Source organism: Micromonas pusilla (genome assembly GCF_000151265.4).
Source record: "Micromonas pusilla CCMP1545 genomic scaffold MICPUCscaffold_16, whole genome shotgun sequence".
NCBI classification, from domain to species: Eukaryota; Viridiplantae; Chlorophyta; class Mamiellophyceae; order Mamiellales; family Mamiellaceae; genus Micromonas; species Micromonas pusilla.
The window spans coordinates 386,532-414,097 of record NW_003315897.1 but is presented as its reverse complement, the minus strand read 5'-3'; the positions used below and the strand labels follow the sequence as shown (position 1 = coordinate 414,097).

Below are 27,566 nucleotides of genomic sequence, written 5' to 3'. Positions count from 1 at the left end.
GCCGCGGTCGCCTTGGAGAGAAGCTTCATGACGCGCGCGGCGATCGAACGTCCGCGCGGTCGCCCGACGCTCCGACACCCGCTTGAGTCGTCGCGACGTGCGAAGGGATCTGTCGCTTTTTTTTTCGCGCCGCCTCGGGTCCGACGACGCCGGCCGGGGGGGTCCTGTCCGCGCTCTGCGCGCGAGTCCGGGCGGCGCGCGACGTGCGCGCGCGCGGTGCGATGCGGTCGATGCGATGCGTGCGGCGCGCGCGACGTGCGTCGATGCGCGTCCTCGCGTCCCGAGTTATCGCGTTGATGTCACCAACCAATGTAGTTTTCCGTTGACCTGGGACCGACCGCGGCTCGTGGCGTGCGTTTCGAGTTTTTTTTTTTTTTTTCGAGTCTTCCCCCTCTACGAACCCCGACGCCGCGGGAAGGAGCCGTCCGTCGCGACGACGCCGCCGATTCTCTTACTCTTCGTTTAATTCTCATCGCGTTCTTAACTGAGTGCTCTCGCTCTCCGTCTACGCCGCCGCGTCGTCGCGCGCTCCGACCCCCGCCCCGTCCCCGCCCCCACCTGATCCGCCGCCGTCGCCGTCGTCCTCCAGCGGATACTGCGACAGCCACGTCAGCGGCTTCGGCGTCGGATGCGACTCGATCGTCGCCCTCTCCTCCGTCATCATCCGCTCGATCGCCCGCGCGCTGAAGCTCGGGAACATCGCGACGAGGTCGGACGGCTGCAGCGGCTTATCGTGTCGATCGCTCTCGTGGATCAGCCAACGCATCTCCCGACGCTGCTCCTCTGTCCATTCCCGCGCGTCGTCGCTGATCCATTCGTCGCTCTTCACCCACTTCACGAGCCGCGGCCGCGCCTCCACGACGGTAGGATCAGGGTCGTGCGACGACTCGTCCAGGACGACGAGCCCGAGTCCTGGTCCGGGTCCGGGTCCGGGTCCTCCGCGCGACGACGACGTCGACGCGGAGAAGGACGGCCGCGGCGATCGCGGCGGCGACCCGAGCATCGGGACCATCGCCGCCGCGCCCGTGGCCACCTCCATGACGCGCCGCCGCACGCCGAGGCGGCGGGCGGCGGCGGCGTCCGATCCCGCGGACCCGAACGTCTCGATGTCATCGCCATCGCCGTCGCCGCCGCCGCCGAAGCTCTCTCTGACGCCTCCGCCTCCTCCGTCTCCTCCCGCGTCGCCCCCGGAGATGGTTACCGTGACGTTTTCGAGGTTCTGCTCGTCGCGTAAGCCGTCGTCGTCGCCGTCGGGGTTGATTGACGCCGGTCGGACGACGCCGAACATGAGCGGCTGCGGCGACCTCGGCGGCGTCCGCGCGCCGCTCCCCACGGACGAGAGCGAGTGCGCGCCGCTCACGCCGCTCACGAGGCTGAGGCTGCCCTGCGAGGAGGTTCGCGCGAGACGCGAGGCGCCGCCGCCGCTGAGGGTCGTTCCATACAAAGCGACGTCGGGGTGGAGTTCAAAGGCGTCAGGTGGAGTTGAAAGGCGCCGAGGGCGGGTATTGAACGCGGGGGGTGGGCGGAGAGACACGCCGGCAAAAGTCCTTAAGGATCGGCGTTCACCACGCCAACGCGGTCGTATGGGAACCAGTGTATAGAACGCACCTCAAATTCTTCCTCGTCGGGCTCAAGAACCCGATCTGATCCTCGGGGTCCACGTCTGGGATGCCCGCCGCCGCCGCCCGTGATGAGGGCGAGGACGCGAGCGTCTTCTTTTCCTTGCGCGGGGACAACGCCGCGCCCTCCGGTCGCGGCGGCGGGCGGCGGCGGCGCGTCTCCGTCGACCGCGGGTCTCCTCCTCCGTCGCCGCCGTCGCCGCCGCCGCCGCCGCCGCCCGCGACTGTCTTACGGAGCGACGCCGGCGTCGGCGGGTCTCGATCATTCTCCGCGTCTTCTTCTTCTTGTTCTTCTTCTTGCGCCATCACCGCGGAGTCGTCCACGAACGGCGCCGCGACCGCTGACGCGATCGGCGTCGAGACGACCGACGCCGTTGGCGGCGGCGGGCCCGGCGGCGGCGACGAAAACTCCGCCGGCGGCGCGACGTCCGACGAGGACGCGGATGCGGGTCCGACCGCGACCGCGACCGCGGTCGGGTCCGCGACGACGATTGGGACGACGACGACGCTCCCCGCGCAGCTATCGGCAGACGGCGGCGGCGGCGCGCGGGAGGGAGACGCTGCTCTCAACGCGTCCAAATTCGTCGGCGTGTCCGGCCCGGCGGATCCGGATTCATCAGATTCGACGGCGACGACGGGGCCGGGCCCGCGCGGACCTGCGACGCCGCGAAGAAGATCGTTCTCCTCCTCCTCCTCCTCCTCCTTCTCCTCCTCCGCGCGGCCGCGCAACTCCGGGGAGAACTCCCTGACCGGGGTCCCGCCCCCCGGGTGCGGGCTCGCTGGGATCGGCGTCAGCTCCATCCCGAGCTCGTGCAGGTGCGTGTCGTCGAACGACCGCCTGTGGTGGGAGTCGCGCGCGTGGCGCCGGCCTTTTGCGTGGTCGCCGCGGTGGCTCGGGATCTTTATCCGCGGCAGCTTCAGACGCCCGAGCGGAATGCCGTGACCGTGATGATGATGATGATGATTATGATGATGATGCGACGACGACGACGCGCCGTGTCCGTGGTGCGAGTGGTGGTGATGCCCCTTCCCGCGCGCCGGTTTCGCGGAGTCGCCGCCGCCGCCGCCGCGACCTCCGCGGCCGAGTTTCGGGTGCCCGAAGTGGTGCCCTCCCGAGAACCCCCACCGCTCCGCGGGCGTCACCATCGCCACGGGCGTGTGCGACAACAACCCGGCGCGCAGACGTTCCAGCTCGGGCGCCGGCGGCGACGCCGCGTCCACCGCGCGCGGATGATTAAACTGCCGCAAGAACCGCAACACCGCGGCGGACATGATGTCGTGGACGTCTCTTCCCCCGACGCCGACGATGCCGAGCATCGTCGTCGTCAGCGGCGCGACGACCGCGAGGTCGGTGAAGTCGAAGTGCATCGTCCCGTTCAACACCGCCTTGAACGCGATGCCGCTCGGGTCGCGCTGCATGATCGATCCGCCGAGGTCGGCGGTGGACGCGAAGCTGCCGCCGCTGTCGCTGCGCGCGCGGCGAAACGGCGCGGCGAGCGAGCCCCACGACGACGTCCGCGCGCCCATGCCGGAGGGTGCCGAGGGTGCCGAGGGTGCCGAGGGTGCCGAGGGTGCCGAGGGTGCCGATCCCTCCGTCGTCGACGCGTCCTGTCGCGTCGTCGGCCCGGCGTCGCACAAGGCGCTCTCTCGCGACGAAGACGACCCGAAGCGGGTGAGCGTCCCGCCGCTCGGGTGCCGAGGCGGGAGCCCTCCGTCCCTCGGGCTCGCGCCGCCGCCGGTCGACGACTCGCCGCCGGCGAATGCGGCGGCGTCCGGGGTCGTCGGCGCGGAGTCGGAGAGCGCGCCGTCGAGCGACGACGACCCGACGCTCCCGCCGAGACTCCTCGAGTGCGATTGAAGCAGAGACGCGAGGTTCTCGCTGCTGCCGGTTCGCGGGTGCTGCGGCCGCGACAGCGCGCCCGCGCGCAGACTCCGCGGCGACGTCGGCGGGTCGGAGCGCGCGTAGAACCCATCCTCGCTGTAAAATCCGACGCCGGCGAAGCCCTCGACGCTGTCGGTGACGAACGACCCGGACCCGACGCGGTTCATCTCGTCGTCCGGGTGGTCGGCGGCGATCTCGTCGTCGTCGGATCCCGTCGTCTTCTCCGTGGAGCCGAATCCGCCGCCGAATCCGCCGCCGTCGTCGTCGTCCTCCAGCGACACGACGACCTCTTCTTTGTCCTCCGTCTCCGCCGCCGCCGCCTTCGGCGCCAGCGTCCCGTCGCGTCTGCGGCGAGATACCCCGCCGCCCCCCACGGCGCGCTTCCCACCGCCGCGGAGCGCCTGCGGCGCCGTCGCCGCGCACAGCAACGACGACATCTCCCCGTTGGTCACGCAGAAGATGTCGCGGTTCCACAGAAACTCGGGCGCTTCCAACACGACGCACGGGCACGGCACGCCCATCTCCGTCGCCTCCCTCCCGAGCGGCCACATCCACGGATCCAACAGCACCGCGGACGTGATGCGCGGGTCCATCTGCGCGAGCATCACCGCCGCGGCGCCGCCGAACGAGTGCCCCAGCGCGCACACCCGCGTCAGGTCGATCTTGCGATGCAACGGCGACGCCGGATCGCCCGCGGCGTCCACCACCCTCTCGAGCGCGTGCGCGAGGTCCAACGCCCTCCATCGCGCGTGCTCGTGCCGGAACCGCCACCAGTTGCGAGGCTCGGACTCTCTCGGCATGTCGTACCCGCGGAAGTCCGCGGTGCTGCCGTCGGGGTACAGGACCAACGCCGCGTCGTGCGGGTGGTCCACGGCGACGACGACGTGCCCCCAGCTCGCGAGCTCTTGCAGCAGCGCGCTGTTCTGCTCCTTCATCCCGGTGAACGAGTGGCTGAAGAGGACCACGGGGAACCCGCCGCTCCATTGAGTATTGGCCGCCGCCGCGTCGGACGGTGACGTGTCGCCCGTGGGTGACGACACGTCAGCGTCAGCGACCGGCGGCGGGTCCGCGACGTTCGCGTCCTCGATCGCCTCCATCTTCACGAGGCGGAAATAATTCACGATCCACGCCGGCATCGCGAAGCTCTCCGCGAGCGTCGACGCCATCTTCGGGTCGAGCCAGTGCGCCCTCTTGTTCTTGTTGCGCTTCTTCTGCTGCTTACTTCTTCGCGCCGCGAGGGCTTTCCCGCCCGTCGCGCCGGCGAATGAAAACAGCGACGCCGTCGCGACGTCGTCCAAGTCGTCGCGCCAACGCGGCTCGGACGCGATACCCCCCTCGCCCCCGCCGCCGCCCTCCTCGCCCTCCTCGCCCTCCACCCCCACCGCTGCCGGGTACCACACGTTCGCCATCAGCATCCGATTCTCCGGCTGCATCCCCAGCTTCGGCTGAGGGTGATTGTCCATACGAGCGAACGTCGGGGTGGAGTTGAAAGGCGTCAGATGGAGTTCAAAGGCGCCGAGGGCGGGGATTGAAAGCGAGGGACCCTGGGCGGAGAGATGCGCCGGGAGAGAAAGTCCTTAAGGATCGGCGTTCACCACGCCGACGCGGTCGTATGGGGACCAGTGTGAGATAGAACGCGCCTTATTCTTCAGCAGCCACGACCGGCGGCTCCGGTCGATCCACAGCCGCGTCGTCTTCCCCACGCGGTACGGCCCCGTGGGCTTCGGCATCGTGAACACCGGCGCGAAGAGCCCCGCGGCCGCGCTCGACGCCGCGCCCGCCGCGCCGACGCACGCCGTCAGCCTCGCGAGCAGCGGGTGGATCGACACGCGCAGGTGCCGCCCCGCGAACGACACCGCCGTGCACGAGAGCGCGCCGAGGTAGGCGGGGACCACCTGCCATCGCGCGCCGTCGAGGCGCGCTTGCATGACGACGATGAGCAGCGGCGCGCCGCCTCTGCGGCCGAGGGGGTGCCGCGGGCGCGGACGGAGAGGCGACGCGCGCGACGACGCGGACGGCGCGCCGCCTCCGCCGAGCCAGCGCGGCCATCTCGGCACGGTCGCGCCCACGATTGGGATTCGACGGAGGAGGCTGAGGGCCGTTCTATACAAGCGAATGGCGGGGTGGAGTTGAAAGGCGTCAGGTGGAGTTGAAAGGCGTCGAGGGCGGGGAATGAAAGCGAGGGGTGGGCGGAGAGATGCGCCGGGCAAAGTCCTTAAGGATCGGCGTTCACCACGCCGACGCGGTCGTATGGGAACCAGTGTGTAGAACGCACCTGAGGACGAACGTCACGATCGGGGGCGCGTCGGAGGCGTCCTCCGCGGGCGCGGCCGCGAGCGCGAGCGCGTCCGACGCCGTCGACGGCAGGCACTGCGACGGACGGACGGATCGGCGGAGCGCGGGGGAGGACGGCGAGGTGAGCGGCGAGCGAGAGAGGAGGGAGGGAGGGCGGGCGGGGAATTCGTGGTGAGGTGTCGCGACCGAGGAATGGGAGGAATGGAATGCACGGGGGAGGACGCACCCAGACGTCCTTGGCGGACATGGACGCCGCGACCCACAGCAGCGGCTCCAGCGGCCTTCGCAGCGGCGCTCGCAGCGCGCGCAGGGCGCGCCGCACGCCCCACAGCAGGCCCATCCTTCCCCTCGCCCGGCGCGGCGCCGTCTGACGACGCGCCCTCGCATCGCTCCGGAAATATCGAGGGTCGGTGGATTCCGGCGATGCCACGCGAGGAAAAAAGTAAGTTCATCGGAAGTTGAAAGGGGAAGCGATCAAATGTTGAAACCGAGGGATGGGTGAACCACTTTCGTTGAGACCGCTCCTGAATCTCTCGCCAGCTCGCGCGAGACAGCTTGCAGCTGGACCACACAAGACCACGCGTTCTTCTCGTTCGAATCGAAGAGAGGCGTCGTCGTCGTCGCGCCAGTCTTCCGCGCGCGGCGCGCGGGCGGCCCCAGCCCGGCGACCATGGCGCCACCGCTCATGAACCACCGGAGCTCGCTGGAGTACAAGCGCCGCCCGTACATCGCCGCGATGGCGACGATGAGCACGCCGCAGAAGATACGCGTCGGCCGGCGGTACAAAAAGGCGCAGCGCGTGCTGCCGCGCGTTCTGCTCTCCATCGTTCTCGTCTACGTCGTCGGTCTGTGCGTGTACTTCGGGAAGTATCGCGTCCGACCGCGGCATCACACCGCGCCGGAGCTGCCCGCGGTGTTGCGCGAGGGCGAGATCGAGATGGCGAGCGCGCGCAGGCTGTTGTGCAGCGCGGCGCCGCTGCGCGAGGACGACGAGGGCGCGGGGGGCGAATCTGGAGGCGCGCGGATCGCGGCGTCGGAGGCTCCGACGACGACGACGACGACGACGACGCAGACGATAACGCCGATCAAGCGCGGGTCGTTCTTGGGCCAGCAGAAAGTCTTCGCGCCCGGGCCGACGCGCGTCGCGCCCGGGCAGGACGGCGGCGGCGCGCATCCCGCCGCGCGCGTCTTCCTCCTCACCGGCGCCTCCGCGTCCACGCCCGGCACCGCGGATCTCCTCTCGCACTTCCTCGCGCACTACGTCGCGCGCGGCGGCGTCCCCGCATCGCACGTCCTCGTCGTGATCCACACCAGGGGCGGCGAGCGCGGCGACGACGCGGCGGCGACGCGCGAGCTCGTCGCGCTGTGCGAAGCCGCGGGGGTCTTCTTCGAGGTGTGGGAAGGCGAGGCGTTGCTCTTCTCCGCGGTGGCGCATCACTGGGAGCACCACCTCGCGAACGTCGCGGACGACAACGACTGGGTCGTCCTCGCGGATCTGGACGAGCACGCGCAGGTAACGAACGAGGGGATGAACTTGCCGCAGTTCTTGGGGAAGGTGGACGCGTTGGGGTACTCGTTGGTGCACGGGGATTGGATCGACAGGGTGAGCGACGGGGGCGCGCTGATCGCGCCGCCGCGCGCGGAGCCGTCGTGGCCGCCGCCGGAGACGAACCCCTCCGGTTCGTCGTCGCCGATGTCGGACGCGTTCCCGTTGCAGTGCACGATCAACGCGTGCGACGTCAAGGGCAAAATGACCGGGGAGTCGGCCGGGGATTACGATAACGTCAAGGGCCCCGGGCCGAACGGCGGCGGCGGCGGCGGCGTCGGCGAGTCCTCGCTGAACGGGTTGAGGCACTACAGCACCCTCGCCGGGGTCGTCGGCGGCGGTCAGCGCGTGTACGCGCACAAGGCGTTGCATCCCATCCTGGACGTTAGGACGTTACAGGACTTTGGGCTCGACGACGTCGTGACCGCGAGTCGCCTGACGCGCGATCACGTCAACGCGTATCCGATTCCGATGAAAGTGAATCACTACCAGTGGCACGAGCGGACGACGACGCAGCTCACCAGGCGAGCGCGGGAGTACGCCGCGTGTAACTTGCTCGAGCAAGAGCGCGAGACGACGCGGCTGTTGGCGCGGATTTACGCCAACTCGGAGGTGATGAGCGACAAGGTGTGCCCGGAGATTTCGTGCTACCGCGCCGGGGCGGAGCCCGCGGCGGAAAAGACGCCGCCGCCGTCAGCCCCGGGCGCCAACTCCGCCTCCTCCGCCGTACAGCAGAAGAAGAACCACATCCCGACGCTGTACGGCGACGGCGTCGGGAATGGCAACGCCCTGAAAGGGTACGGCCCGGAACGCCGCGTCGTCATCTTCAGCACCGTGTGGAACCACGTCGACGGCGTCTCGCGGACGATGAAACGACTCGCGTCGCACCTCAAGAATCGCGCGGACTCGTCCGTCTTCGTGATGTCCCCGGATCTCACCGAGAGCGACTTCGCGGAGGCGTCCAACTCGCACCGGTTCCACGTCAGCGAGGTCCCCGCGATCCCCGTCCCCGGACGCCCCGAGTACAAGATGGCGGCGCCGCTTCAAGCGCGGCAACGCGCCGCGCTCGAGACGTACGCGCCGCACGTCGTCCACGTGGCGGCGCCCGACATGCTCGGGCACTCAGGTGCGTTCTATACACTGGTTCCCATACGACCGCGTCGGCGTGGTGAACGCCGATCCTTAAGGACTTTTGCCGGCGCATCTCTGCGCCCACCCCTCGGTTTCAATCCCCGACCTCGACGCCTTTCAACTCCACCTGACGCCTTTGAACTCCACCCCGACATTCGCTCGTATGGAATGGCCCTCAGCGGTTCGATGGGCCGCGGACTTTGGCGTGTGCTCCGTGTGTTCGTATCACACCGCGTACGACACGTATTTGCAGTATTACAGAGTAGGGATGCTCGCGGCGCCGCTGCGGCAGATGCTGAGCGGGTTTTACTCGTCGTGCGACGTCGTCGCGACGCCGTCGTACGCCGCGGCGGAGCACCTCGCGGAGATGGGCGTCCCGCGCGAGCGGATGGGGTTCTTCCCGCGCGGGATCAACACCACGGAGTTTTCGCCCGGGCAGCGGTCGCTGACGTTTAGGAAGGAGGTCATGGGCGTCGGCGGTCGACGCGGCGGGAGAGGAGGAGGAGGAGGAGGAGGGGGAGGGAGTCGACGACAACAGCGCGGGCTGAAGGAGCTCGCGAGGACGGAGGACGGCGAGGTCGTCATCCTGTGGGTCGCGCGGATCGTGCGCGAGAAAGGGTTGGGGACGTTCGTGCGGACGATCGCGGCTTTGCTTCAGGGGAAGAACAAGGGGATCATCGAGGGTTTGCCGCCGTTTCGCGTCGTCATCGCGGGCGACGGCCCGGACCTGCCGTGGACGCGGAAGCAGCTGGAGGGTTTCCCGGAGGTCAAAATCTTAGGCCACGCCGGCGGCGGCCGGCTCTCGCGGATCTACGCGAGCGGCGACATCTTCTATTTCCCGTCGCGAACCGAGGTGATCCCGAACAACCTCATCGAAGCCATGGCGAGCGGCCTCGCGGTGGTGACAGACGACGTCGGCGTCAACCGCGCCATCGTCCGCGACGGCGTCACCGGCGTCCTCGTCAAGGACACCGCGCCGCTCCCCGCGGACGTGACGTCCTACGTCGAGACAATCGCGGGTCTGCTGCGAGACCCCGACCGTCGAGCGAAGATGGCGGCGGCGGCGAGAGAGAGCACGACGGGTCTGACGTGGAAGCGCACGTTCGCGAGCTTGCGGCGGTCGTACGACAGGTGCCGACCGGGGAGGCCGTACGCGCGTCACGCGGACGTGAACATCCCGGGTAGCAAGGCGAATCTCGAGGCGAAGAATCGCGTCGGGGGGCCCCCGGAGTTGAACCCGGCGACGGGCGCGGCGCCGGAGAAGACCGGCGGCGGCGGCGGCGGTTCGAACGCGGTCGACGCGACCCCGACCGCGACCGCGACCGCGAAGTCTACCACCTCGAGAGGGTTAGGCATCAGCGGCGCGCTGCTCGGCATCTCCGCGGCGGCGGGCGGCGGCGGCTCCGCCGCCGCCGCGCTCGCCTACGTCCAGAGCGCCGTGTTCACGCCGCGGCATCATCACGACGCGAGCCACCACGCCTCGACGACGAGCGCCGCCGCCGCCGCGGCGAGTACCGACCTCGCCTCCTCGGACGCGTCCAACTCGGGCGTGGACATCGACACGCACCCGGAGCGCGTCGCCGGGTCGGGCCCGGGGGCGGTGAACCGCGGCGGGGTGTCGGAGCGCGACGTCATCGTCGACGCGGGCGCGCCGCCGGGGTCGCTGTTGTATCGGTTGTCGTACGGGATGACGGGCGGGTACGCGCGGAGCGCGCAGGAGGCGCGCGCGGACGACGAGGCGATCGCGGCGGTGGAGGCGGTCGCGAGGCAGGAAGCGGCGGCGGCGCTGTCGGGGTCGTGGAGCGGGCTCGGCGGGCTGACGAATCCAAAGTAGAGGTTGGAGCGGGCGGATTATTCTTCGATCGATCGTCGTCACGCGTGCTCGTACGTCACAACTTCTCATCACTCGTTCACTCGTTCACTCGTTCATTCGTTCGTGCGTGCGTGCGTGCGTTCGTGCGTTCGTGCGTTCGCGCGCGAGGGCGGCGCGTCGCGGCGGCGTCGACGCGCGGCGGCTCATCCCGGGGGAAAGAAGAGCGCGTCCGCGCGGCGCAGCCGTGACTCGGGCCAGTTCCGGGGATCGTCGTCAGAAGCTCACGATGTATCATACCCATCCTCGTCGAAGTCGGCGACGGACACTCCCGTCCGGATCTCTTCCTCGACATTATACACCCTCTCTTCTGCGTCGATGCTGGTGTCGCCGAGCTCCACCGCGAGGCGGTACCACTTCAGCGCCTCCTTTTTGTCCACCGCCACGCCGCACGTGCCGTACCTGTACTTGTTCCCGAGTTCCGTTGCGGCCTCTTTTTGACCCAGCTCCGCCGCCTTGACGTACAGTTCGACCGCCCTCGCTTCATTTACCTCCACGCCGACGCCCATCTCGTAGGATAATGCGAGTACTTTGAGAACCGAACGGGACAAGTCAGCCCCCGCCTGTTCGAGAAGGCCGTGAAAGTGCGACTCCGGCAGATCGAGCACGCCTTCGATCCCAAAGACGTAGGCGCACTTCGTGTTCCAATATCTATACATGCCCTCAGTCATATCCACCTCCGGGCAGCCCGTGAAGTCGAGCGAGGGCGGCAGCGAAGACGCGTGTTTCGAAGCGTTTCGCCACACGGTGTTCACCTGCGCGAGAGCGACGCGCGTTCGGACGTCCGTAACGTGCGAGAAAACCACGCTCGCGAGCTGTTCGTTCGCGTCGAGCGTCGGATACATCTCCGCGTACTTCGCGTTCTTCGCTTCCGCGGCGGCGAGCTTCTCCTTTAGTCGCTTGTTCTCCGACCTCGTAGCTTTCAGCTCGGCTGCCGCAGCTTCTGCGTCGCGCGCTGCGGCGCCCCGGGCGCTGTCGTCGCCGAGATCGGGCGCGGAAGGATCGACCCGAGGATGCTTAGATCCGTCGTTCATCGCGTTCTGGAGCGGTGCGAGACTGCGAGCGTGCGGCTGCGCGGGTGGTTGTGGCGCGGGGAGGTCTTCGGTCGCCCCGAGAAACTTCACCGGCGCTTTTTCTCGTTCAAATTTTTTCATCAACTTTACACTCGTTCTTCGTACAAACGCTCGCTCGCTAGTGCTTCGTCCGCTTCGTGCTCTTCACGCCGTGGTTCACCCCCCCGCCCCCCCTCGCCCGTCCCCCCAGCTTCCGCTTGTGCTTCCGCCCCATCGTCCCCGCGTGCGCGTCCTGTATCTTCGCGAACCGCTTCTTCCGCACCGTTTTTATCTCCGCGTCCGCGGCGATCTCCTCCGTCAGCGTGTTCTTCCGCGCTCTCTTCGTCAACCTCGCGGAGTAGAAATCCTGCGCGCCCTCGATCACGGTCCCGACCTGGAAGTGCTTCGGCAGCTTCGTCGTGTCCTCGGTCTTGTAGAACCGCTTCGGGTCGTACGCGCCGCGCAGTTTCAGCAGCCTCAGATCCCTCCGCAGCTCCGGCGTGTACTCCACGGCGGGCATGTTGAACCACCCTCGCCCGGCGTCGCCCCGCCCGAGCTTCTTCGCCTCTCGCCGCAGCTTCGTCTTGTCGAGCGGCGCGAGGAGGATGCCCGCGCCCTTATCCGCGAGCTCGCGCGCGCTCAGGACGCCGCCCTGCGCGGACGGATCGCTCGCGCCGAGGAGGGACGCGGCGCTCTTCCCCCCGCCGCCGCCGCCATTCTTCGCGTGCGCCTTTCGTCCCGCCGCGGTGCGCTTGCGATGCGCGTTGGCGGTCGGCAGCGCGTCGACCGTCGCGAGCCTGTCCGCGGCCATCTCCGGGAGCTTCTCCGTGAGGTCGTCGCACCCGCGGAGGTGCCCGCCGAACAGCGAGTTCATCTCGTTGGCGTACTTGGACGTGGAGGAGTGCACGCCGTTCATGAACGCCTGGCGGACGGACTGGCCGTTCTCCACCGCCGCGTCGATGGCAGCCTGGCGGAACAGCGCCTTGACCGCGCGCTTCTTGAACGCCTTCTCCTCCTCCTCGGACGCGAAGAGCGTCCCGGCCTTCTCCGCGGCTTCGATGTCTTTCAAGAGCATGTGCGTCTCGACGGATTTGGCGACGTACGCCGCGGTCGCGTCGTCGAGCGCGTTCCATCCGTCGCTCGTCTTCTTCTTCGTCCCGTCGTCGTCGTCGTCGTCCGAATCCGAGTCCGAGTCCGACGTCGACGCGTCCGAGTCCGAGTCCGTCGTGGACGCGTCCGAGTCCGAGGATGCCTCGGAGTCGGACGAGTCCGAGGACGACGCGTCGTCCTCGGATTCGACGCCGTCCGCGGCGGCGGCGGCGTCCGGGGGCGCCGTCGCTTTTTCTTCTCTCTCGCCCTTTTCCTTCGCGGCGCCTCCGCCGCCTTCGCCGCCTTCGCCGCCTTCGCCGCCGAACGCTCTCGCGGCGATCTTACGCCCCGGGGTCGTCCCCGCTTTCGCGGACGACGGCGGCGTCACCGGACCTTGCCTGCGCGTCTTCATGGCGCCCGCGCGAATGCCCGTCGCCGCGCCGATCCCTAAAGTTTGACGGCCTCGTCACTGCTCGTTCGCGTTCAGCGTCACAGTTCCTACTCCGACGCGTTAACGTCTCAGATCTCGGCCGCGCCCTCCCCCCCCCCGCCCCTCCGCGATGGGCGGCGACCTCCCCCCGCGCGGGAGCTTCGCGACGCTCACCGACGCGGACGTCGCGCGCTTCCGATCCATCCTCGAGTCGACGCCCGGCGACGTCGCGCGCGCGGTGCTCACGGACGAAAAGTCCCTCGCGGACGCCAACGAGGACTGGACGCGCGCGTACAGAGGTCGCTCGCGCGTGCTGCTTCTGCCGCGGACGACTTCGCAGGTCGCCGCGATCGTGCGCCACTGCAACGACCGGAACCTCGCGGTCGTGCCGCAGGGCGGGAACACCGGCCTCGTCGGCGGCGGCGTGCCTGTCCACGACGAGGTCGTGCTCGGCATGAAGCGCATGCGGTCGGTCGTGTCGATCGATCCATCCGCGGGCGTCGTCGTCGCCGAGGCGGGCGTCGTCCTCGACGACCTCGAGACCGCGCTGAACCGCGAGGGGATGACCGTCCCGCTGGACCTGGGCGCGAAGGGGAAGTGCCAGATCGGCGGGAACGTCTCCACGAACGCGGGCGGACTCAGGCTGTTGCGTCACGGATCGCTGCACGGGAGCGTTTTGGGCGTCGAGGTCGTGCTCGCGAGCGGCGAAGTCTTGAACCTTCTCAAGACGCTGCGGAAGGATAACACCGGGTACGACCTGAAGCAGCTGTTCATCGGCGCGGAGGGGACGTTGGGGGTGGTCACGAAAGTCGCGCTGTTGGCGCCGAGGAAGCCGAGGAGGGTGGACGTGACGTTCGCGGCGGCGCCGTCGTTCTCGGGTGCGTTTTGTTTGTCGTCCATCGTAGTACACCGGTTCCCATACGACCCCGTTCGCGTGGTGAACGCCGATCCTTAAGGACTTTCTCTCCCGGCGCATCTCTCCGCCCATCACCCCTCGCTTTCAATCCCGGCACACCTCGACGCCTCACAACAACTCCATCTGACGCGCCTTTCAACTCCACCCCGACGTCGCGTCGTATGGGCAATCACCCTCATCAAGCCGCGGTGGAGACGCTCGTCGCCGCCAAGACGGAGCTCTCGGAGTCGCTTCAGGCGTTCGAATTTCTGGACCGCGCGAGTCTCGAGCTCGTGTGCGCGCAGATGAAAGGCGCGAGGGACCCGCTGCCGGGGAGCGAGGCGCCGTTCTACGTCGTCATGGAGACGAGCGGGAGCGCGGAGCGCGCGGCGGAGGAGCGAGCGCGGTTGGACCGGTTTTTAGCCGACGCGAAGACGCGGGGGCGCGTCGTCGACGGCGTCGTCGGCGCGGACGCGAAGCACGCGGCGGCGCTGTGGAACCTCCGCGAGCGGATATCCCTCGCGCTGAAGCACGCGGGCGCGGTGTACAAGTACGACCTGAGCCTCCCGACGGCGCGGATGTACGAGCTCGTCGAGGTCATGCGCGAGCGCGTCGCGAGCGCGGCGGCGGCGGCGGCGGCGGGCGCCGCCGGCGCGTTCGACTTCTCGCGCGTCTCCGTGCTCGGGTACGGCCACCTCGGCGACGGGAACTTACACCTGAACATAAGCTCTCCGGACGGGTACGACGCGCGCCTCGAGCGAATCATCGAGCCGCACGTGTACGAGTGGACGGCGAGCGTCGACGGGAGCGTCAGCGCGGAGCACGGCGTCGGCGCGATGAAACCGAACGAGGTGTCGCGCTCGAAACCGGCGGCGGCGATCGAGCTGATGCGAGCCATCAAGGACGTGTTCGATCCGAAAGGGATTTTGAACCCGTACAAGGTGTTGCCGCCGCGCGCGAGGTTGTGACCTCCTTCTTCGTCTTCTTTAGCTAGGGTAGACTAGGTAGGACTCTTCTTACAAACCGTCTGTAGACGCCAGCGCGAAGGTGGATGGGTTTCACCCCCCTCCGAATAACTCCTCCCCGCCGCTCTCGCCCTCTGCTCTTAAGACCCCACTCCCGCTGACGTCGTAGAACCACTCGATCACCTCCCGTTTAATCTCGTTCTTCGTTTTGACGTCCTTCTCCAGCGCGCCGCCGCTCCCGTCGCATACGTAGTCCGCGGCTCTCTCGTACATCGGGGCTCGGCGTCTCATGATCTCGCCGAAGGTCCACTTCTCGGACAGGCTCGGGCGGTTCTTGTCCCCGGTGATGCGGCGCGTGAGGTACGACACCGCGCGCTTGAGGTAAACGATCTTTCCTTGACCGTTACGTTTCAGCGCGTCGACCTGATGACAGACGACAGACGGGCGGCGGGCGGCGGGGGGCGACGACGGATGTTAGTTTTTTTATCGAACGATACCGATCGATCGAACGGCGTCTCGGCGCACCTTCCGCTCGCTGTACACCTCGTTCCCGTGCTCGTCCAAGTCCACGACGACGCCGCCGCCGGCGTCGATGAGGCACCACCCGCGCCCCGCCGCGATCGCGGTCTTTCGACACGCGTCGAACTCGAGGTCTCGAAACGCGCGCCATCCGTCCTCCTCGACGATCTTCGGTATCGACTTCCCCGCGTCCTCGACGACGATGTCGTCCAGGACGAAGAGCTCGAAGCGCGGCTCGAGCGCGACGAGGCGGCGGCACAGCGCGCTCTTGCCGCAGCCCCGGCCGCCGATGAGGATGAGGTTGTTGGGCGGCGGGAGCGGCGACGCGTCGTCGTCGTCGTTCGCGCCGCCGGCGTGCTCTCCTCCGTTTTCCGTCGCGGCGCCCACCCCTTTTTTCCCTCGATGACGATGGCGAATCGCGGGGTCGTCGTCGATGCCGCCGCCGCGTCGACCGCGACCTCTCGCGCGGAGGGCCGCGCGAGGGGTCGATGACAGAGAAAGTGAGCGTCTCGTCGGTCGCCATCGCGCCGTCGCGCGGACCGTCGTCGCCGCGGACGACGCCGGCGACGCGGACGCCATCGTTGTGGGCTCCCTTCCCCACGAATCCCCGTTTTTTTTTCAGTGACATGCACCATGCTCGATTGACGCGACCACCACCGCCTCAAAACTGCTCCGATCGACCTGAAAATTTGTGGAGAGGTTCCTTACATCATATAGATGATGATCCCGATGTGTAATGCAAAAAAAAGAGCTGTTAAAGAAACCAAAATTGATCCTGCCAGGGATCGAACCTGGAGTCTCCGGTTCCGTAGACCGGCGCCTTGTCCATTGGGCCACAGGACCCTTTCGGGTTGATACGGAATAACACAGCGATTCGGCTGTGGAGATGATCGATGATGATTTCGTTGACTTGAAGAATTATAAACACTTGGCCATGAGCGATACCTCGGCATTGTTTCGGTACCAGAACTCGCGGGTGACATCAGTCCTGCCGCTCCGCTCGAGCACGAACAGAAACGCCCGCGTCGCGTCGTCCCGTCTCGTCACTCGCCTCGCGCGCGACGACGGGCGCGTCCTCTTCCTCCTCTTCCTCCTCCGCCTCCGCGGCCTCGTCGCGAAGTGCTGCACGCGCACCCCGAGATCGTCGCGACGCGACGTCGCCTCCACCGCGGATGAACAGCGGGGACGTCGACGAGATCTCGGGGGACGGATCGACTTCCCCAGATCTCGCCGCGGGCTCGCGCTTGGAACGATTCGCCGCGGACGCGCGCGATGTCTTCGACGAGGACGTGCTCAGGCGGCTCAGCGTCGGCGACCGCGCGATGCTCGCGCTGGTGAGCCGGAGTATGCGCGACGTCGTCTTCACGTCGTCCGTCGGCGACGTGAAGGACGTCGCGGCGGTGAGGAGGGAGCTCGGGAGGATGCCGAACTTCGTCGGGTCGGTCGGCAGGTTGGCGTGGGCGAAGGAGCTAGGGTGTCCGTGGAACGAGAATACTTGCGCCAAAGCCGCGGAAGGCGGCCACCTGGAGGTGCTGCAGTGGGCGCGCGCGAACGGTTGCCCGTGGGACGAGGATACTTGCCGCGCAGCCGCGGAATTCGGTCACCTCGAGGTGCTGCAGTGGGCGCGCGCGAACGGTTGCCCGTGGGACGAGGATACTTGCCGCTATGCCGCGAAACACGGTCACCTGCACGTGCTGCAGTGGGCGGTCGCGAACGGCGCTCCGTGGGACGAGTACACTTGCTCCTATGCCGCGGGAGGCGGTCACCTCGAGGTGTTGCAGTGGGCGGTCGCGAACGGCGCTCCGTGGAACGAGTATACTTGCCGCTATGCCGCGAAACACGGTCACCTGCACGTGCTGCAGTGGGCGGTCGCGAACGGCGCTCCGTGGGACGAGTACACTTGCTCCTATGCCGCGGGAGGCGGTCACCTCGAGGTGTTGCAGTGGGCGCACGCGAACGGCGCTCCGTGGAACACGGTGTATATCGATTGGGCCGCGCGAGGCGGCCACCTGGAGGTGGTGCAGTGGGCGCGCGCGAACGGCGCTCCGTGGGGCGAGTGGACTTGCAACAGAGCAGCGGGAGGCGGCCACCTTGAGGTGCTTCAGTGGGCGCGCGCGAACGGCGCTCCGTGGGACGAGAGGACTTGCGCCTGGGCCGCGGAAGGCGGCCACCTGGAGGTGCTGCAGTGGGCGGAAGCGAACGGCTGCCCGTGGGACGCGGATACTTGCTCTGGTGCCGCGAAAGGCGGCCACCTGGAGGTGCTGCAGTGGGCGCGAGCGAACGGCGCTCCGTGGGACGCGAGGACTTGTCACGAAGCAGCGCTTGGCGGCCACCTTCGGGTGCTGCAGTGGGCGCGCGCGAACGGCATGCCGTGGGAATCTAGTTGGGGCATTTGAACGCGCGGCAAAGCGGCTTCTTTGAATACTCTGTGGAACGACGTGACCTCACGAACGAAGAACGTGCGAACGAACGAACGCGAACGAGTAGAACGCACACATACACGCGCACGTAGACGATGTAACGAAGCGAACGCGCAAATTGAATCGATCTGTTGTACGTGTACTACTACAGTATCGCTACGTGTGCTACTACTCATCACCAACTTACTCACCGCGTCGTCGTCGCGTCGTCGCGTCACGGCGGCTCCATGGCCTCGCCGTACTGCATCGTCACCGCGGCGCGCATCTCGTCCTCCTCCGCCGCGCGCCGCGTCCGCTTCATGAGCTCCTCCGGACTCTTCCGGATGACGCGCGCGGCCTCGCGCTTCCCCACCTCCCCCTCCAGCGCCCGCCGCGCTCGCGCCAGGTCCTCCGCGTCGCAGAGCAACAGCCCCGGCGCGCGCGTCAACGCCGCGCCGTCCATCTCCGGCGCCGCCGCCTTCACCGCCACGACCGCGCGCGTGACGTCGCGAAAATCCCGCAGCAGCAGCTCCGGCTCGCGCGTCAGCAGCGCGGGGACGTCGACGCCGCTGCGCGCGTCGAACACGCGCGTCAGCGCGCGCACGCGGCTCTCGAGGAGCGGCGCGTCGCGGAACGGGCTGCCTTTGCCCCAGCGCTGCACCGCCGCGCGGCACGCGGGGGACGACGCCCAGAGGTGCCAGAAGTGGATGACGGCTGCAGTTGGACGGGGTGGGTGGGTGGTGGACGTCGCGTCGTCGCGGCGCGGAGACGTCAGTCGCGACGCGACGCGATGGACGATAGGACGGCGGGCGGACGAGGGACGGGGACGGGACGGGATGCGACGGGACGGGGACGGGACGGGATGCGACGGGACGGGGACGGGACGGGATGCGACGGGACGGGGACGGGACGGGATGCGATGCGACGGGGACGGGACGGGATGCGATGCGACGGAGACGGGACGACGACGCGCCTCGATCCGCGAGCGGCACGCCCTCCACGCCGTCGCCGGAGCTGCGGCGCGTCGTCGTTGTCGTCGCGCGGCGGCGGGTCGCGGAGGGGGCGAGGGGTGGGGCGACGCGCGGCGCCGCCGCGTTGGTCGCGGCGGCGGCCATGACGCTCCGCGCGGTCCGAGACTGCGACGCCGGCGGACGCGGACGGGGTGTCGTGGAAGCAAAAAAATAGCACCAAACAGAAAACAGATTTTTTTTTTCCATCTGTTCGCTGGCTCCTAACTAACGTGCGACCGCCGACTACGCGACCCCCGCCCCCACCCCCGCGCCGCCGCCGCTCGTCCTCGCCCGCTTCTCCCCCCCCGCGCGCTCGTCGCGTTCTTTCTGCTCGCGCAGCAGCTTATCGATCCCCGCGCTCTGCTTCATGACCGCCTTGAACGCGCGCCCCCCCCCGTCGCGCGCCTCCGCGCGCTTCCGAACGAGCGATATGAACACTCCCCCCGCGCTCCGTCGCCGCGGCGGCCTCCCCCGCTCCTCCAGCCACGACCCGCCGGCGCGCTCCACCTTCATCGTCTCTCGGAGCGCGTCCTCCGCGAGCGGCACGCCGAAGCGCTTCACGAGGAGGCGGATGAGGTGCTTCTTCTTCTCGTCGACGCACTTCGCGATCTTCTCCGCGCACACCAGCTCTCGCTCGTCCAGCGGGACGAACGCGTGCCCGGGGAACGTCTTCAGGAGGTCGCTCATGTCGATCCCGAACCCGAACCCGCCGTCGTCGGCGGCGGGCGCGGGGGCGGGGGCGGCATCGGCGTCGGCGGGGGCGTCGTCGCGGCCGCGTTTCTTCGATCCGTCGTCGCCGACGGCGCGCGCGCCGTCTTCCGCTCCTCGAGCGCGACGCGCGTCGAGGGCGGGGACCTCGCCTTCCTCCTCTTCGCTGTCGTCGTCCGCCGCGACGTCGGCGTCCATCCCGTCCGACGGACGACGCGCCGGTCGCTCCGCGCCGGTCGCTCCGCGCCGCGCGCGCCGAGGATCTGCGAGATGCGCGCGTCGTCGAAGCCGAAGATTCCAGGTTCGATTCCGGGCTCAAAAAATTTTCAACCGAAGATTCCAGGTTCGATTCCGGGCTCAAAAAGCAAACAGGGATCGAACCTGGAATCTCCCTGCCGGTCGACGCTTCCTGGAAGGCAGAGCAACAGAAGCCCACCACGATTCGAGTTTCGCGTCGTCGTCGCCAGTGGTCCCGCGCGCGCGACGCCCGCGATGCCGCGCGACCACGAGCGCGCGCTCGACGGCGACGGCGACGGCGACGCGGTCGCGTCCTCCTCCTCTACGCCGTGGCCGCCGCTCGAGACGCGCGAGCTCGAGCGGTACCGCGACCGGTTCGACGCCCTTCGCGACGACGCGCGCGCGGACCGACTGCGCGGCGATCGCGTCGTCTCCGAGCTCCTCGACGCGGGGCTGGAGAGGGCGACGCTGAAAAAGTTATGGGATCTCGCGGACGCGGACGAGGACGGGGACATGACGCTCGACGAGTTCGTCGTCGCGATGTACCTCGCGGACCGCGCGAAGCGCGGGACGGACCCGCCGGCGTCGCTCGGGGATCTCCCGTCGGGGACGTTCCCGCCATCATTCTCGTCTCTCCACGCGACGACGACGACGACGCGACCCGACGACGACGACGACGACGACGACGACGCGACGGCGACGACGACGGCGCGGGCGCGCGCCACGCCGCCGCCGCGCCAGATGCTCGACAGAGACGACTTCGCGGACGCGCCGTCGTGGCATTCGCGCGCGCTCCCGTGGATCGGGAGGAGGCGCGTCAAATCCATCGCGTCGCGCGCCGTCAGAGCGTGGCATCGACACGCGACGACCGCGACGCATCACCGCGCGTTCGCGACGTACGCCATCGACGTCACGCGCGCCGCGCGCGCGATCCGCGTCCTCCGCGCGTGGCGATACGTCGCGCGCGTGCGCGCCGTCAACCGCGCGGTCGAAGCGCAGAGGGACTACCACGCGGCGTTGCAGTCGCTCCGCGCGTGGAGAGACGCCGTCGACGACGCGGAGGACGCGCGCGACGCCGCCGCGGCGATGCGAATTCGCGCGCAGGACGCGACGGCGCGCGCGCACTTGGACGCGTGGAGGGCGGCGGCGGCGCGCGCGGCGACGTTGGACGCGATCGACCGCGCGTGTCGCGTGCGGCGGCGACGCGCGCGGCTCGCGACGACGCTCGCGGCGTGGAGCCTCGTCGCCGCGGAGGCGGCCGTCGAGCGCCGCGCCGCGCGCCGCGCGTCCGTCGCGCGTCGCCGCGCGCTGCTGACGCGGACGACGCGCGCGTGGCGCGCGGAGACGACCGCGGAGGCGCGCAGGAGAGCCGCGGGGAGGAGAGTCGCGACGCGCGTCGCGACGGCGGCGACGCGACGCGCGCTCAGCGGATGGCGACGAGAGACGAGAGAGGCGACGCGCGCGCGGCGCGCCGACGCGACGCGCGCGGCGCACGACGCGCGCGTTCGCGGGCTCGCGCGGAGGACCGCGGGGAGGCGTCTGCGGCGCGCGCACGCGGCGTGGGCGACGTTCGTCTTGATGCGCGCGAGCGCGTGGCGCGCGACGCTCGCGTCGATCGCGAGAGTCCGCGCCGCGGGTCTCCTCGCCGCGTGCGTCGTCGCGTGGCGCGCGGAGACCGCGCGCGAGCTCGAGCTGCGCGCGGCGACGGCGGAGACCGCGCGCGGGCCGATCCGCGCGCGGAGGGCGTACGCGTTCGCCGCGTGGGTCGCCGGCGCGGCGACGTCCCGGCGAGACGTCGCGGAGGCGGAGGCGCTCAAAGCCCGCGGCGATTCCGCCGCCGCTAATAACGCGGTGCTCGATCCCGCGTCGTCGCCCGCGCTCTTCCGCGAGTGGTTCGCGACAGACCAATTGGAGCGGCGCGACGCGAAGCGCGCGCGAAGGGCGTTCAACCGTTGGACGAGGGCGACCGCGGAGAGCGCGCGGGTGAGGCGCGGCGCGACGCGAGCGACGCGGCGACTGCGCGACTTTTACGCCCGACGCGCGCTCGGCGGGTGGTTCGTCGCGATGGCGCGCGCGCGCGACGACCCCGCGCGGCGGCGACGCGTGGACGCCGTCCTCGCCGCGGTCGCAGCGGAGCGCGAGGAGATGCGCGCGGCGACGCGGCGCGCGAACGACGCCGTCGACGCGGCGCGGCGAGAGGTTGACGCCGCGGAGGCGCGCGCGATGGACGCAGACGCCGACGCCGAAGCGTCCAGAGACGCGATGCTGCGCGCCGTCTCCGCGATCGGCGGAGGCGGCGGTAAGGACGACGACGACGACGACGACGGCGGCGTAAACAACAACGCGGAGAGCGTCCGCGCGATCGTGTGGCGGGACGACGTCGCGAGGGCGACGCGCGAGAGAGACGCCGCGGTCGCGGTCGCGGCGGCGTCGGCGGCGTCGGCGCGCGTCGCCGAGGCGGCGCGTCGAGCCGCGGCGGACGACGCCGCGCGCGCGGCCGCGCGCGCGGCCGCGGCCGAGCTCGCGCGCGCGGAGGAAGCGAGCGCCAGGGAGAGCGCGGAGGGCGACGTCGTTGCGGCCGCGCGGGAGGTGGCGCGCGCGGAGGCGGCGGTGCAGGCGGCGAGAGCGGACGCCGACGCGTTCGCCGCGGGGCGCGACGCCGCGCGCGCGTTCGCCGCGGACGCGATGGAGCACCTGCGCGTCGTCGCGGGCGTCGAAGCGGAGACGACGACGACGAGGGCGGCGGCGACGCCGGTCTCTTCGCCCGCGGGGGAGTTCGGGTCGACGATGGCGCCGACGCTCGCGCACGCGCTCGGCGTCGCGCTGGCGTCGTCCCCCGCGACGGCGTCGTCGTTCGACGTACTCGGAGCGGCGTCGGAGGGTCATCAGCCGGGTCGCCGCCCGCGCGCGGACCCCGCCGCCGCCGCCGCCGCGGACGCCGCGAGGGTCGCCGTCGAGGAGCTCGCCGCGGAGACGAGAGCGGCGGAGGCGGCGCGATGGCGCGACGCCGTCGCCGCGTCGCGCGCGGAGATCGAAGAGAAGGAGCGAGAGATTTCCGCGTTGACGGCGCATAACCGCGCGCTCGCGGCGTCGCTGATGGAGCAGACGTCGAGGGTCGAGGCGCTCGAGCTGTGGAGCGCGCGTCTGGACGGGTCGCTGTCGACCGCGACGAAGGCGGCGCGCGGGGAGCGAGAGGAGATGTACGGGACGCTTCTGAAGCTGCGGCGGTCAATCACGAAGAGTCGCGAGTGCAGTCCGATCAGCGGCGGCGCGGGGGGGGAGCGGTCGACGTACTCGACGCCGACGACGGGCGGGCCCGCGTTCTTCGCGCGATGAACGAGTGACGCCTACATACTGTAGAATAGGTTATCCGTATTCGTTTTAGCGTACTTAAGTCGCGATTGGATTCCAAGCAAGGCTGTCTATACGCCCTTCCAAACCCCGCCACGCGTCTCGTAGCTCGCTCTCTTCGTCGTCTCGCTAGTCGAGAGTCTCCGCGCCGCCGCCGCCGCCGCTCAGGCTCAGGCTCAGTACCGATCGTCGTCGTGCGTCTTGTGCGAGATTTCCTTCTTCATGCTCAAGAAGTCCGTGAACTCCTGCGCGGGGGGTTTCGTGAACGTCGTCTCCCTCCACAGCTCCGGGGAGAGGAACCCGTACGTCTTCTTCAACGCGTAGTACGTCGCCTTGACGAAATTTCCAAGCGTCTTCGTAGACCCCGTGGTTTGCGTGTAGACGTCCTGGACGCCCGCCATGGCGAGCACCTTCTTGGACGTGATCGCCGCGACGATCCCGGCGCCGCGCGGCGCCGGGACGAGCCGCACGGTGACGGAGCCGCACTTCCCAGTGGACTTGGCCGGGATGGTGTGCGGCGCGCCGAGCTTCCCGCCCCAGTATCCTCTCCGCACGGGGACGATGTTCAGCTTGGCGAGGATCATGGAGCCCTGGATCGAGTGCGCAACCTCCTTGCACGCCTTGACGCCGAGCCCGATGTGGCCGTTGGAGTCGCCGACGACGACGAACGCTTTGAAACGCATGCGTTGCCCCGCCGAGGTTTGCTTCTGCACCGGCATGATCTTCATCACCTCATCCGTGAGCTGCGCGCCGATGAAGTGCTCGACGATCTGGTACTCCTTGACCGGGATGGAGAAGAGGTAGATGTGCTCCAGGGACTTGATCTTGCCCTGCTGCACGAGGCGGCCGAGCTTGGTGCACGGCGTCCAGCCCGCCTCCTTGTCGTCGCCGCGTCGGCCGCGGCCGCGGCCGCGGCCGCGATCGCCGCGGCCGCGGTCGCCGCGTCCGCGGTCGCCGCGTCCGCGGTCGCCTCGGCCGAAGCCGCGGCCGAAGCCGCCGCGGTCGCCGCCGCGATCTCCTCCACGATCAGCCATGGTGTTGGACTGCGCGACGAGAGGGAGGGAGGGAGGTGAGCGGCGGGGGTTGGATTATGTTTTTTCGAGCGCGCGGAAACCCTAAAAAACCTCGATCGAAGCGCCGGCGCGTCGCGACGGCGGCGACGCGCGACGACGCGACGACGCCGCGAACGACGCGACGAGGACGGCGCGGCGACGCCGTCAACGCGATCGATTCGCGGCGTCGGGCGCGGCGGGGGACGGCGCGGCGACGACGCCGCGGCATCGTTCGCGCGCGCGTCCAGCGCGTCGTGTTTTTTTTTCCGAGCTGGGGAAATCCGGCCGGCGGGCACGCCGAAGGACGTCGCCGTCGACGCGCGAGGACGCGCGCGCGCGGCGCGCGCGCGGTCGTGGGCGTCTGAAGGAAGCGCGAACGTACCGTCGACGTGTGTTGCCGGCGACTGCGCTTCGTGTGCGCGTTGGAAAAGGGGTGATGCTCGCGCGGTTCACCGGTTTTAACAGCGAAAAAACGAGAGATGATGATACGTGAGGTTATGGCCCGGTTATTTCCTGTCGTAGTCGTAGCTTTTCGGCGCAGTCTTCCCCGCGCGGCGCACGCGTCGACGACCGACGAGCGAGGCGATCATGGTGAAGAAGCGAGGAGCGAACCAGCACACGGGCAAGCCGTTCATCGAGTGGTGCGCGGAGAACGGGAAGCGCGGCGAGAGGCTCGCGAACGAGTTCCGCGAGGAGCTGCCGACGGAGCTGACGAAAGGGTCGAACTACAAGGCGAAGTGGAAGTGTTTGAAGTGCAAGCACGTGTGGCGGGCGCAGGTGAACGACCGCACGAAGAGCGACAGACCCTCCGGGTGCCCACAGTGCGCGCATACTGCGCCGGCGAGCAAGACGAACAACTTCCTCACGTGGTGCGAGAAGAACGGCGAGCTCGGGAAGAAGCTGTCGCGCGAGTACGTCGACAAGGACAAGCCGCCGACGGCGGTGACGAAAGCGTCGCACTACAAGGCGCTGTGGAAGTGCAGCAACGTCGAGTGCAAGCACGTGTGGCGGACGGAGATGTGCAGCCGCACGAGGAGCGAGAGACCCGGCGGGTGTCCGGGGTGCAACCCCCGCGGAAGACCTCGATGCAAGAAGCGCCAACGCGACTGAAAAAACGACGACGACGACGACGACGAAACCGTGTAAAAACGAACGACCATCGAACAACACCAACGCGCTCTTCTACTATCCTATACCCTCGTTCGCCATCCTCCCCTCCCCGTGATTCCTCGTCTCAACTCGCGACTAACCGCCTCCGCAGCGGCGACCCCTTGCTCTTATCCGCGAACATCCGAATAAAGTTCGCCCCCAACCGACACACGTGAAACTGCGCCAACGCCACCCACAGCGCCTCCGCCCCCATCCCTAATCGTCCGATGCACACCACCTTCATCGTCGCGTACGCGAGAATCGCGTTCGGGCCGTAGCACAGCGTCATGAACTTCGTATCGCGCGCCGCGAGCAGGCACCCCTCGCTGCCCATCGACGCGGTGTGACAAAACAACGCGAACGACATCACGGGCGCGCACCGAAGCATGATGTCGACGACGGCGGCGTTGGTCGTGAATATCCCGTGGCCGTACGTCGCGATCGCGGAGGACGCGATCGCGGACGCGAGCCCGAGGCACATCGCGGACGCGAGCAGCATCAGCGAGGTCTTGATCGCGCGCCGCGAGCCCAGCACCGGGGGTAAGAAGGTCTGCGCGGCTTGCGACACGCCGTCGCCCATGACGGCGAAGAAGAAGTAAATCGCCGTCATGACGCCGTTCGCCGCGGACGCCTCGGGGGATATCGCGGTGACGCCCTGGACGAGCGAGCCGACGAAGAAGACTTTGATGGCGTTGAGGAAGCACACCGGGCCGGCGATCTTGAGGAACCGCATCGCGGTCTGGAACGACGGGAACGCGCGAGGGATCGAGTCGAGGGTCGGGAGCTCGATCTTATCCTCGTCCTCGTCGGCGTCGGCGTCGGCTGCGGTAACCGCCGCTGCCTCGGCGTTTCGTCGCTTCGCCGCGCCAGCTTTCAGCAGCGCGTACACCAGCGCCCCCGCCATCGTGATCTGGCTCCCGATCGTCGCCAGCGCGGCGCCGCCGATCCCTTTCCCCAACCCCACGACGAGCGCGACGTCCCCGACCAAGTTGACGACGCCCGCGACGAGCACCGCGACCAACGGCTGTGGGTCGTTCCATACAAGCGAATGTCGGGGTGGAGTTGAAAGGCGTCAGGTGGAGTTGATAGGCGTCGAGGTCGGGGATTGAAAGCGAGGGGTGGGAGGAGAGACACGCCGGCAAAAGTCCTTAAGGATCGGCGTTCACCACGCGAACGCGGTCGTATGGGAACCAGTGTATAGAACGCGCCTGAGCCGGGGACCGACACGCGAGAAACGCGCTCTGCGCGACGGAGATGACCATCGCCGCGGGAAGGCCGACGAGGCGGATCGTCGCGTACGTCACCGCGGCGGGGACGACGGCCGCGGACGCGGGGCCCGCGAACGCGGCGATGCACGCCTTGGAGACGACCGCGAGGATCAGCCCGATCACGGCGCCCGACGCGGCGGCGATGACGAGGCCGTCCGCGGTCGTGCTCGCGCTGCTGACGCTGGACTGCTGACCGACGTCCAGGGTTGTGGTGGTAGTAACGCCTCCGTCGCCGCCGTTATCGTTTACTTTCCGCCGCGCTTTCTTCCGCTCGCGCTTCTCCGCGAGCCGGTCCTGCGCCACGAGCGTCGTCGTCGCCACCGCCAACGCGGACGAGATGAGATAGCTCGGATAGTCCACGTACACGCCTCCCGGGGACATCGCCGCGAGCTCCAACGTCGACGCGCTGCCCACGACCGCGGTGTCGATCATCCCGAGGATGGGCCCGCAGACCCAGATCGCCATCGTGGGCAGCGTGAAGCGCACGAGACGCTTGAACATCTCTTTCGAGGACATCTCCGGGACGCCGTCGTCGTCGCCGTCGTCGCCGTCGCCGCGCGCGTTGAGCTCCGCGTCGTCGACCTCGTAGTACGAGAGGTTCGGGTTCGCCGCCGCGTCGTTCGCGTCGACGCGGCGCGGACGGCGGCGGACGGACGACGACGGCGACGGCGACGGCGCGGGGGAGGCGCGACGCCATCGCCACCGCTGCGCGTCGTCGGAGACGACGCGACGCGTCGTCAGATCACCGTGACGATGATGATCTCTCGCGGACGACGACGCGGACGCGGCGACGCGCCGGGGCGCGGCGCCGCGCCGCGGCGCGCGCCGCGCGACGCGAGCGGGTCCCGACGTCGCGTTCGTCATCGACGCCATCGCGCGCGTCGTCCCTCGCGCGGTCTCTCGCGCGTGTCTCGAGCGCGTCGGACGCGACGCGTCGACTGCGAGCCTATCCGTCCAGCGGAACGAATGATGTGTCATCAGCATCGATAACCGAACGTTTTTCACCCACTCTCGGTTTCAACATTTGATCGAGTCTACTTTCAACTGACCGATCGGCCCTCTCGCTCGTCCGGTCGGTGCCGCGCCCGCGGGTTCTGTT

At 69.0% G+C, this 27,566-nt stretch overlaps 14 protein-coding genes across 14 annotated transcripts; 4 read left to right on the top strand and 10 right to left on the bottom strand.

The window, feature by feature from the left end:
* Positions 1–505: 505 nt before the first annotated feature.
* On the bottom strand, positions 506–4,964 carry MICPUCDRAFT_53962 (uncharacterized protein; the record flags this gene model as incomplete). Its single annotated transcript, XM_003063981.1, has 2 exons — positions 506–1,424; positions 1,609–4,964. The coding sequence occupies 2 exons, from the start codon at positions 4,962–4,964 to the stop codon at positions 506–508; spliced, it is 4,275 nt and encodes a 1,424-aa protein (XP_003064027.1).
* A 114-nt stretch (positions 4,965–5,078) lies between these two features.
* On the bottom strand, positions 5,079–5,429 carry MICPUCDRAFT_53961 (uncharacterized protein; the record flags this gene model as incomplete). The annotated part of the gene is made up of 1 exon (XM_003063980.1): positions 5,079–5,429. The coding sequence occupies one exon, from the start codon at positions 5,427–5,429 to the stop codon at positions 5,079–5,081; it is 351 nt and encodes a 116-aa protein (XP_003064026.1).
* A 2,528-nt stretch (positions 5,430–7,957) lies between these two features.
* On the top strand, positions 7,958–9,711 carry MICPUCDRAFT_36870 (glycosyltransferase family 4 protein; the record flags this gene model as incomplete). Its single annotated transcript, XM_003064164.1, has 3 exons — positions 7,958–8,468; positions 8,653–8,936; positions 9,027–9,711. Coding segments are annotated over 3 exons (1,479 nt in total), but the record flags the coding sequence as incomplete, so codon positions are not given.
* A 110-nt stretch (positions 9,712–9,821) lies between these two features.
* On the bottom strand, positions 9,822–10,376 carry MICPUCDRAFT_66287 (uncharacterized protein; the record flags this gene model as incomplete). The annotated part of the gene is made up of 1 exon (XM_003063979.1): positions 9,822–10,376. The coding sequence occupies one exon, from the start codon at positions 10,374–10,376 to the stop codon at positions 9,822–9,824; it is 555 nt and encodes a 184-aa protein (XP_003064025.1).
* Positions 10,377–10,567: 191 nt separating this feature from the next.
* Positions 10,568–11,377, bottom strand: MICPUCDRAFT_53959 (uncharacterized protein; the record flags this gene model as incomplete). The annotated part of the gene is made up of 1 exon (XM_003063978.1): positions 10,568–11,377. The coding sequence occupies one exon, from the start codon at positions 11,375–11,377 to the stop codon at positions 10,568–10,570; it is 810 nt and encodes a 269-aa protein (XP_003064024.1).
* Positions 11,378–11,648: 271 nt separating this feature from the next.
* MICPUCDRAFT_8342 (uncharacterized protein) lies at positions 11,649–11,957 on the bottom strand (the record flags this gene model as incomplete). Its single annotated transcript, XM_003063977.1, has 1 exon — positions 11,649–11,957. A coding segment is annotated over one exon (309 nt), but the record flags the coding sequence as incomplete, so codon positions are not given.
* A 1,087-nt stretch (positions 11,958–13,044) lies between these two features.
* On the top strand, positions 13,045–14,847 carry MICPUCDRAFT_36867 (uncharacterized protein; the record flags this gene model as incomplete). Its single annotated transcript, XM_003064163.1, has 2 exons — positions 13,045–13,792; positions 14,014–14,847. 2 exons carry the CDS (start codon positions 13,045–13,047, stop codon positions 14,775–14,777), a joined length of 1,512 nt encoding a protein of 503 aa, XP_003064209.1. The 3' UTR covers positions 14,778–14,847.
* A 20-nt stretch (positions 14,848–14,867) lies between these two features.
* MICPUCDRAFT_53955 (uncharacterized protein) lies at positions 14,868–15,872 on the bottom strand (the record flags this gene model as incomplete). The annotated part of the gene is made up of 2 exons (XM_003063976.1): positions 14,868–15,197; positions 15,300–15,872. The coding sequence occupies 2 exons, from the start codon at positions 15,870–15,872 to the stop codon at positions 14,868–14,870; spliced, it is 903 nt and encodes a 300-aa protein (XP_003064022.1).
* Positions 15,873–16,345: 473 nt separating this feature from the next.
* Positions 16,346–17,833, top strand: MICPUCDRAFT_53954 (uncharacterized protein). The gene has a single exon (XM_003064162.1). The coding sequence runs from the start codon at positions 16,466–16,468 to the stop codon at positions 17,687–17,689; it is 1,224 nt and encodes a 407-aa protein (XP_003064208.1). The 5' UTR covers positions 16,346–16,465; the 3' UTR covers positions 17,690–17,833.
* A 94-nt stretch (positions 17,834–17,927) lies between these two features.
* On the bottom strand, positions 17,928–18,807 carry MICPUCDRAFT_53953 (uncharacterized protein; the record flags this gene model as incomplete). Its single annotated transcript, XM_003063975.1, has 2 exons — positions 17,928–18,406; positions 18,651–18,807. 2 exons carry the CDS (start codon positions 18,805–18,807, stop codon positions 17,928–17,930), a joined length of 636 nt encoding a protein of 211 aa, XP_003064021.1.
* A 138-nt stretch (positions 18,808–18,945) lies between these two features.
* MICPUCDRAFT_43247 (uncharacterized protein) lies at positions 18,946–19,608 on the bottom strand (the record flags this gene model as incomplete). Its single annotated transcript, XM_003063974.1, has 1 exon — positions 18,946–19,608. One exon carries the CDS (start codon positions 19,606–19,608, stop codon positions 18,946–18,948), a length of 663 nt encoding a protein of 220 aa, XP_003064020.1.
* Positions 19,609–19,680: 72 nt separating this feature from the next.
* MICPUCDRAFT_53951 (uncharacterized protein) lies at positions 19,681–23,065 on the top strand (the record flags this gene model as incomplete). Its single annotated transcript, XM_003064161.1, has 1 exon — positions 19,681–23,065. The coding sequence occupies one exon, from the start codon at positions 19,681–19,683 to the stop codon at positions 22,981–22,983; it is 3,303 nt and encodes a 1,100-aa protein (XP_003064207.1). The 3' UTR covers positions 22,984–23,065.
* MICPUCDRAFT_49763 (uncharacterized protein) lies at positions 23,031–24,470 on the bottom strand. Its single transcript, XM_003063973.1, has 3 exons — positions 24,433–24,470; positions 23,975–24,041; positions 23,031–23,896 (listed from the first exon to the last, which is right to left on the bottom strand). The coding sequence occupies exons 2-3, from the start codon at positions 24,030–24,032 to the stop codon at positions 23,175–23,177; spliced, it is 780 nt and encodes a 259-aa protein (XP_003064019.1). The 5' UTR covers positions 24,033–24,041; positions 24,433–24,470; the 3' UTR covers positions 23,031–23,174.
* A 305-nt stretch (positions 24,471–24,775) lies between these two features.
* Positions 24,776–27,340, bottom strand: MICPUCDRAFT_43245 (Multidrug/Oligosaccharidyl-lipid/Polysaccharide flippase superfamily; the record flags this gene model as incomplete). The annotated part of the gene is made up of 3 exons (XM_003063972.1): positions 24,776–25,009; positions 25,372–25,938; positions 26,375–27,340. 3 exons carry the CDS (start codon positions 27,338–27,340, stop codon positions 24,776–24,778), a joined length of 1,767 nt encoding a protein of 588 aa, XP_003064018.1.
* Between the last annotated feature and the right edge of the window lie 226 nt (positions 27,341–27,566).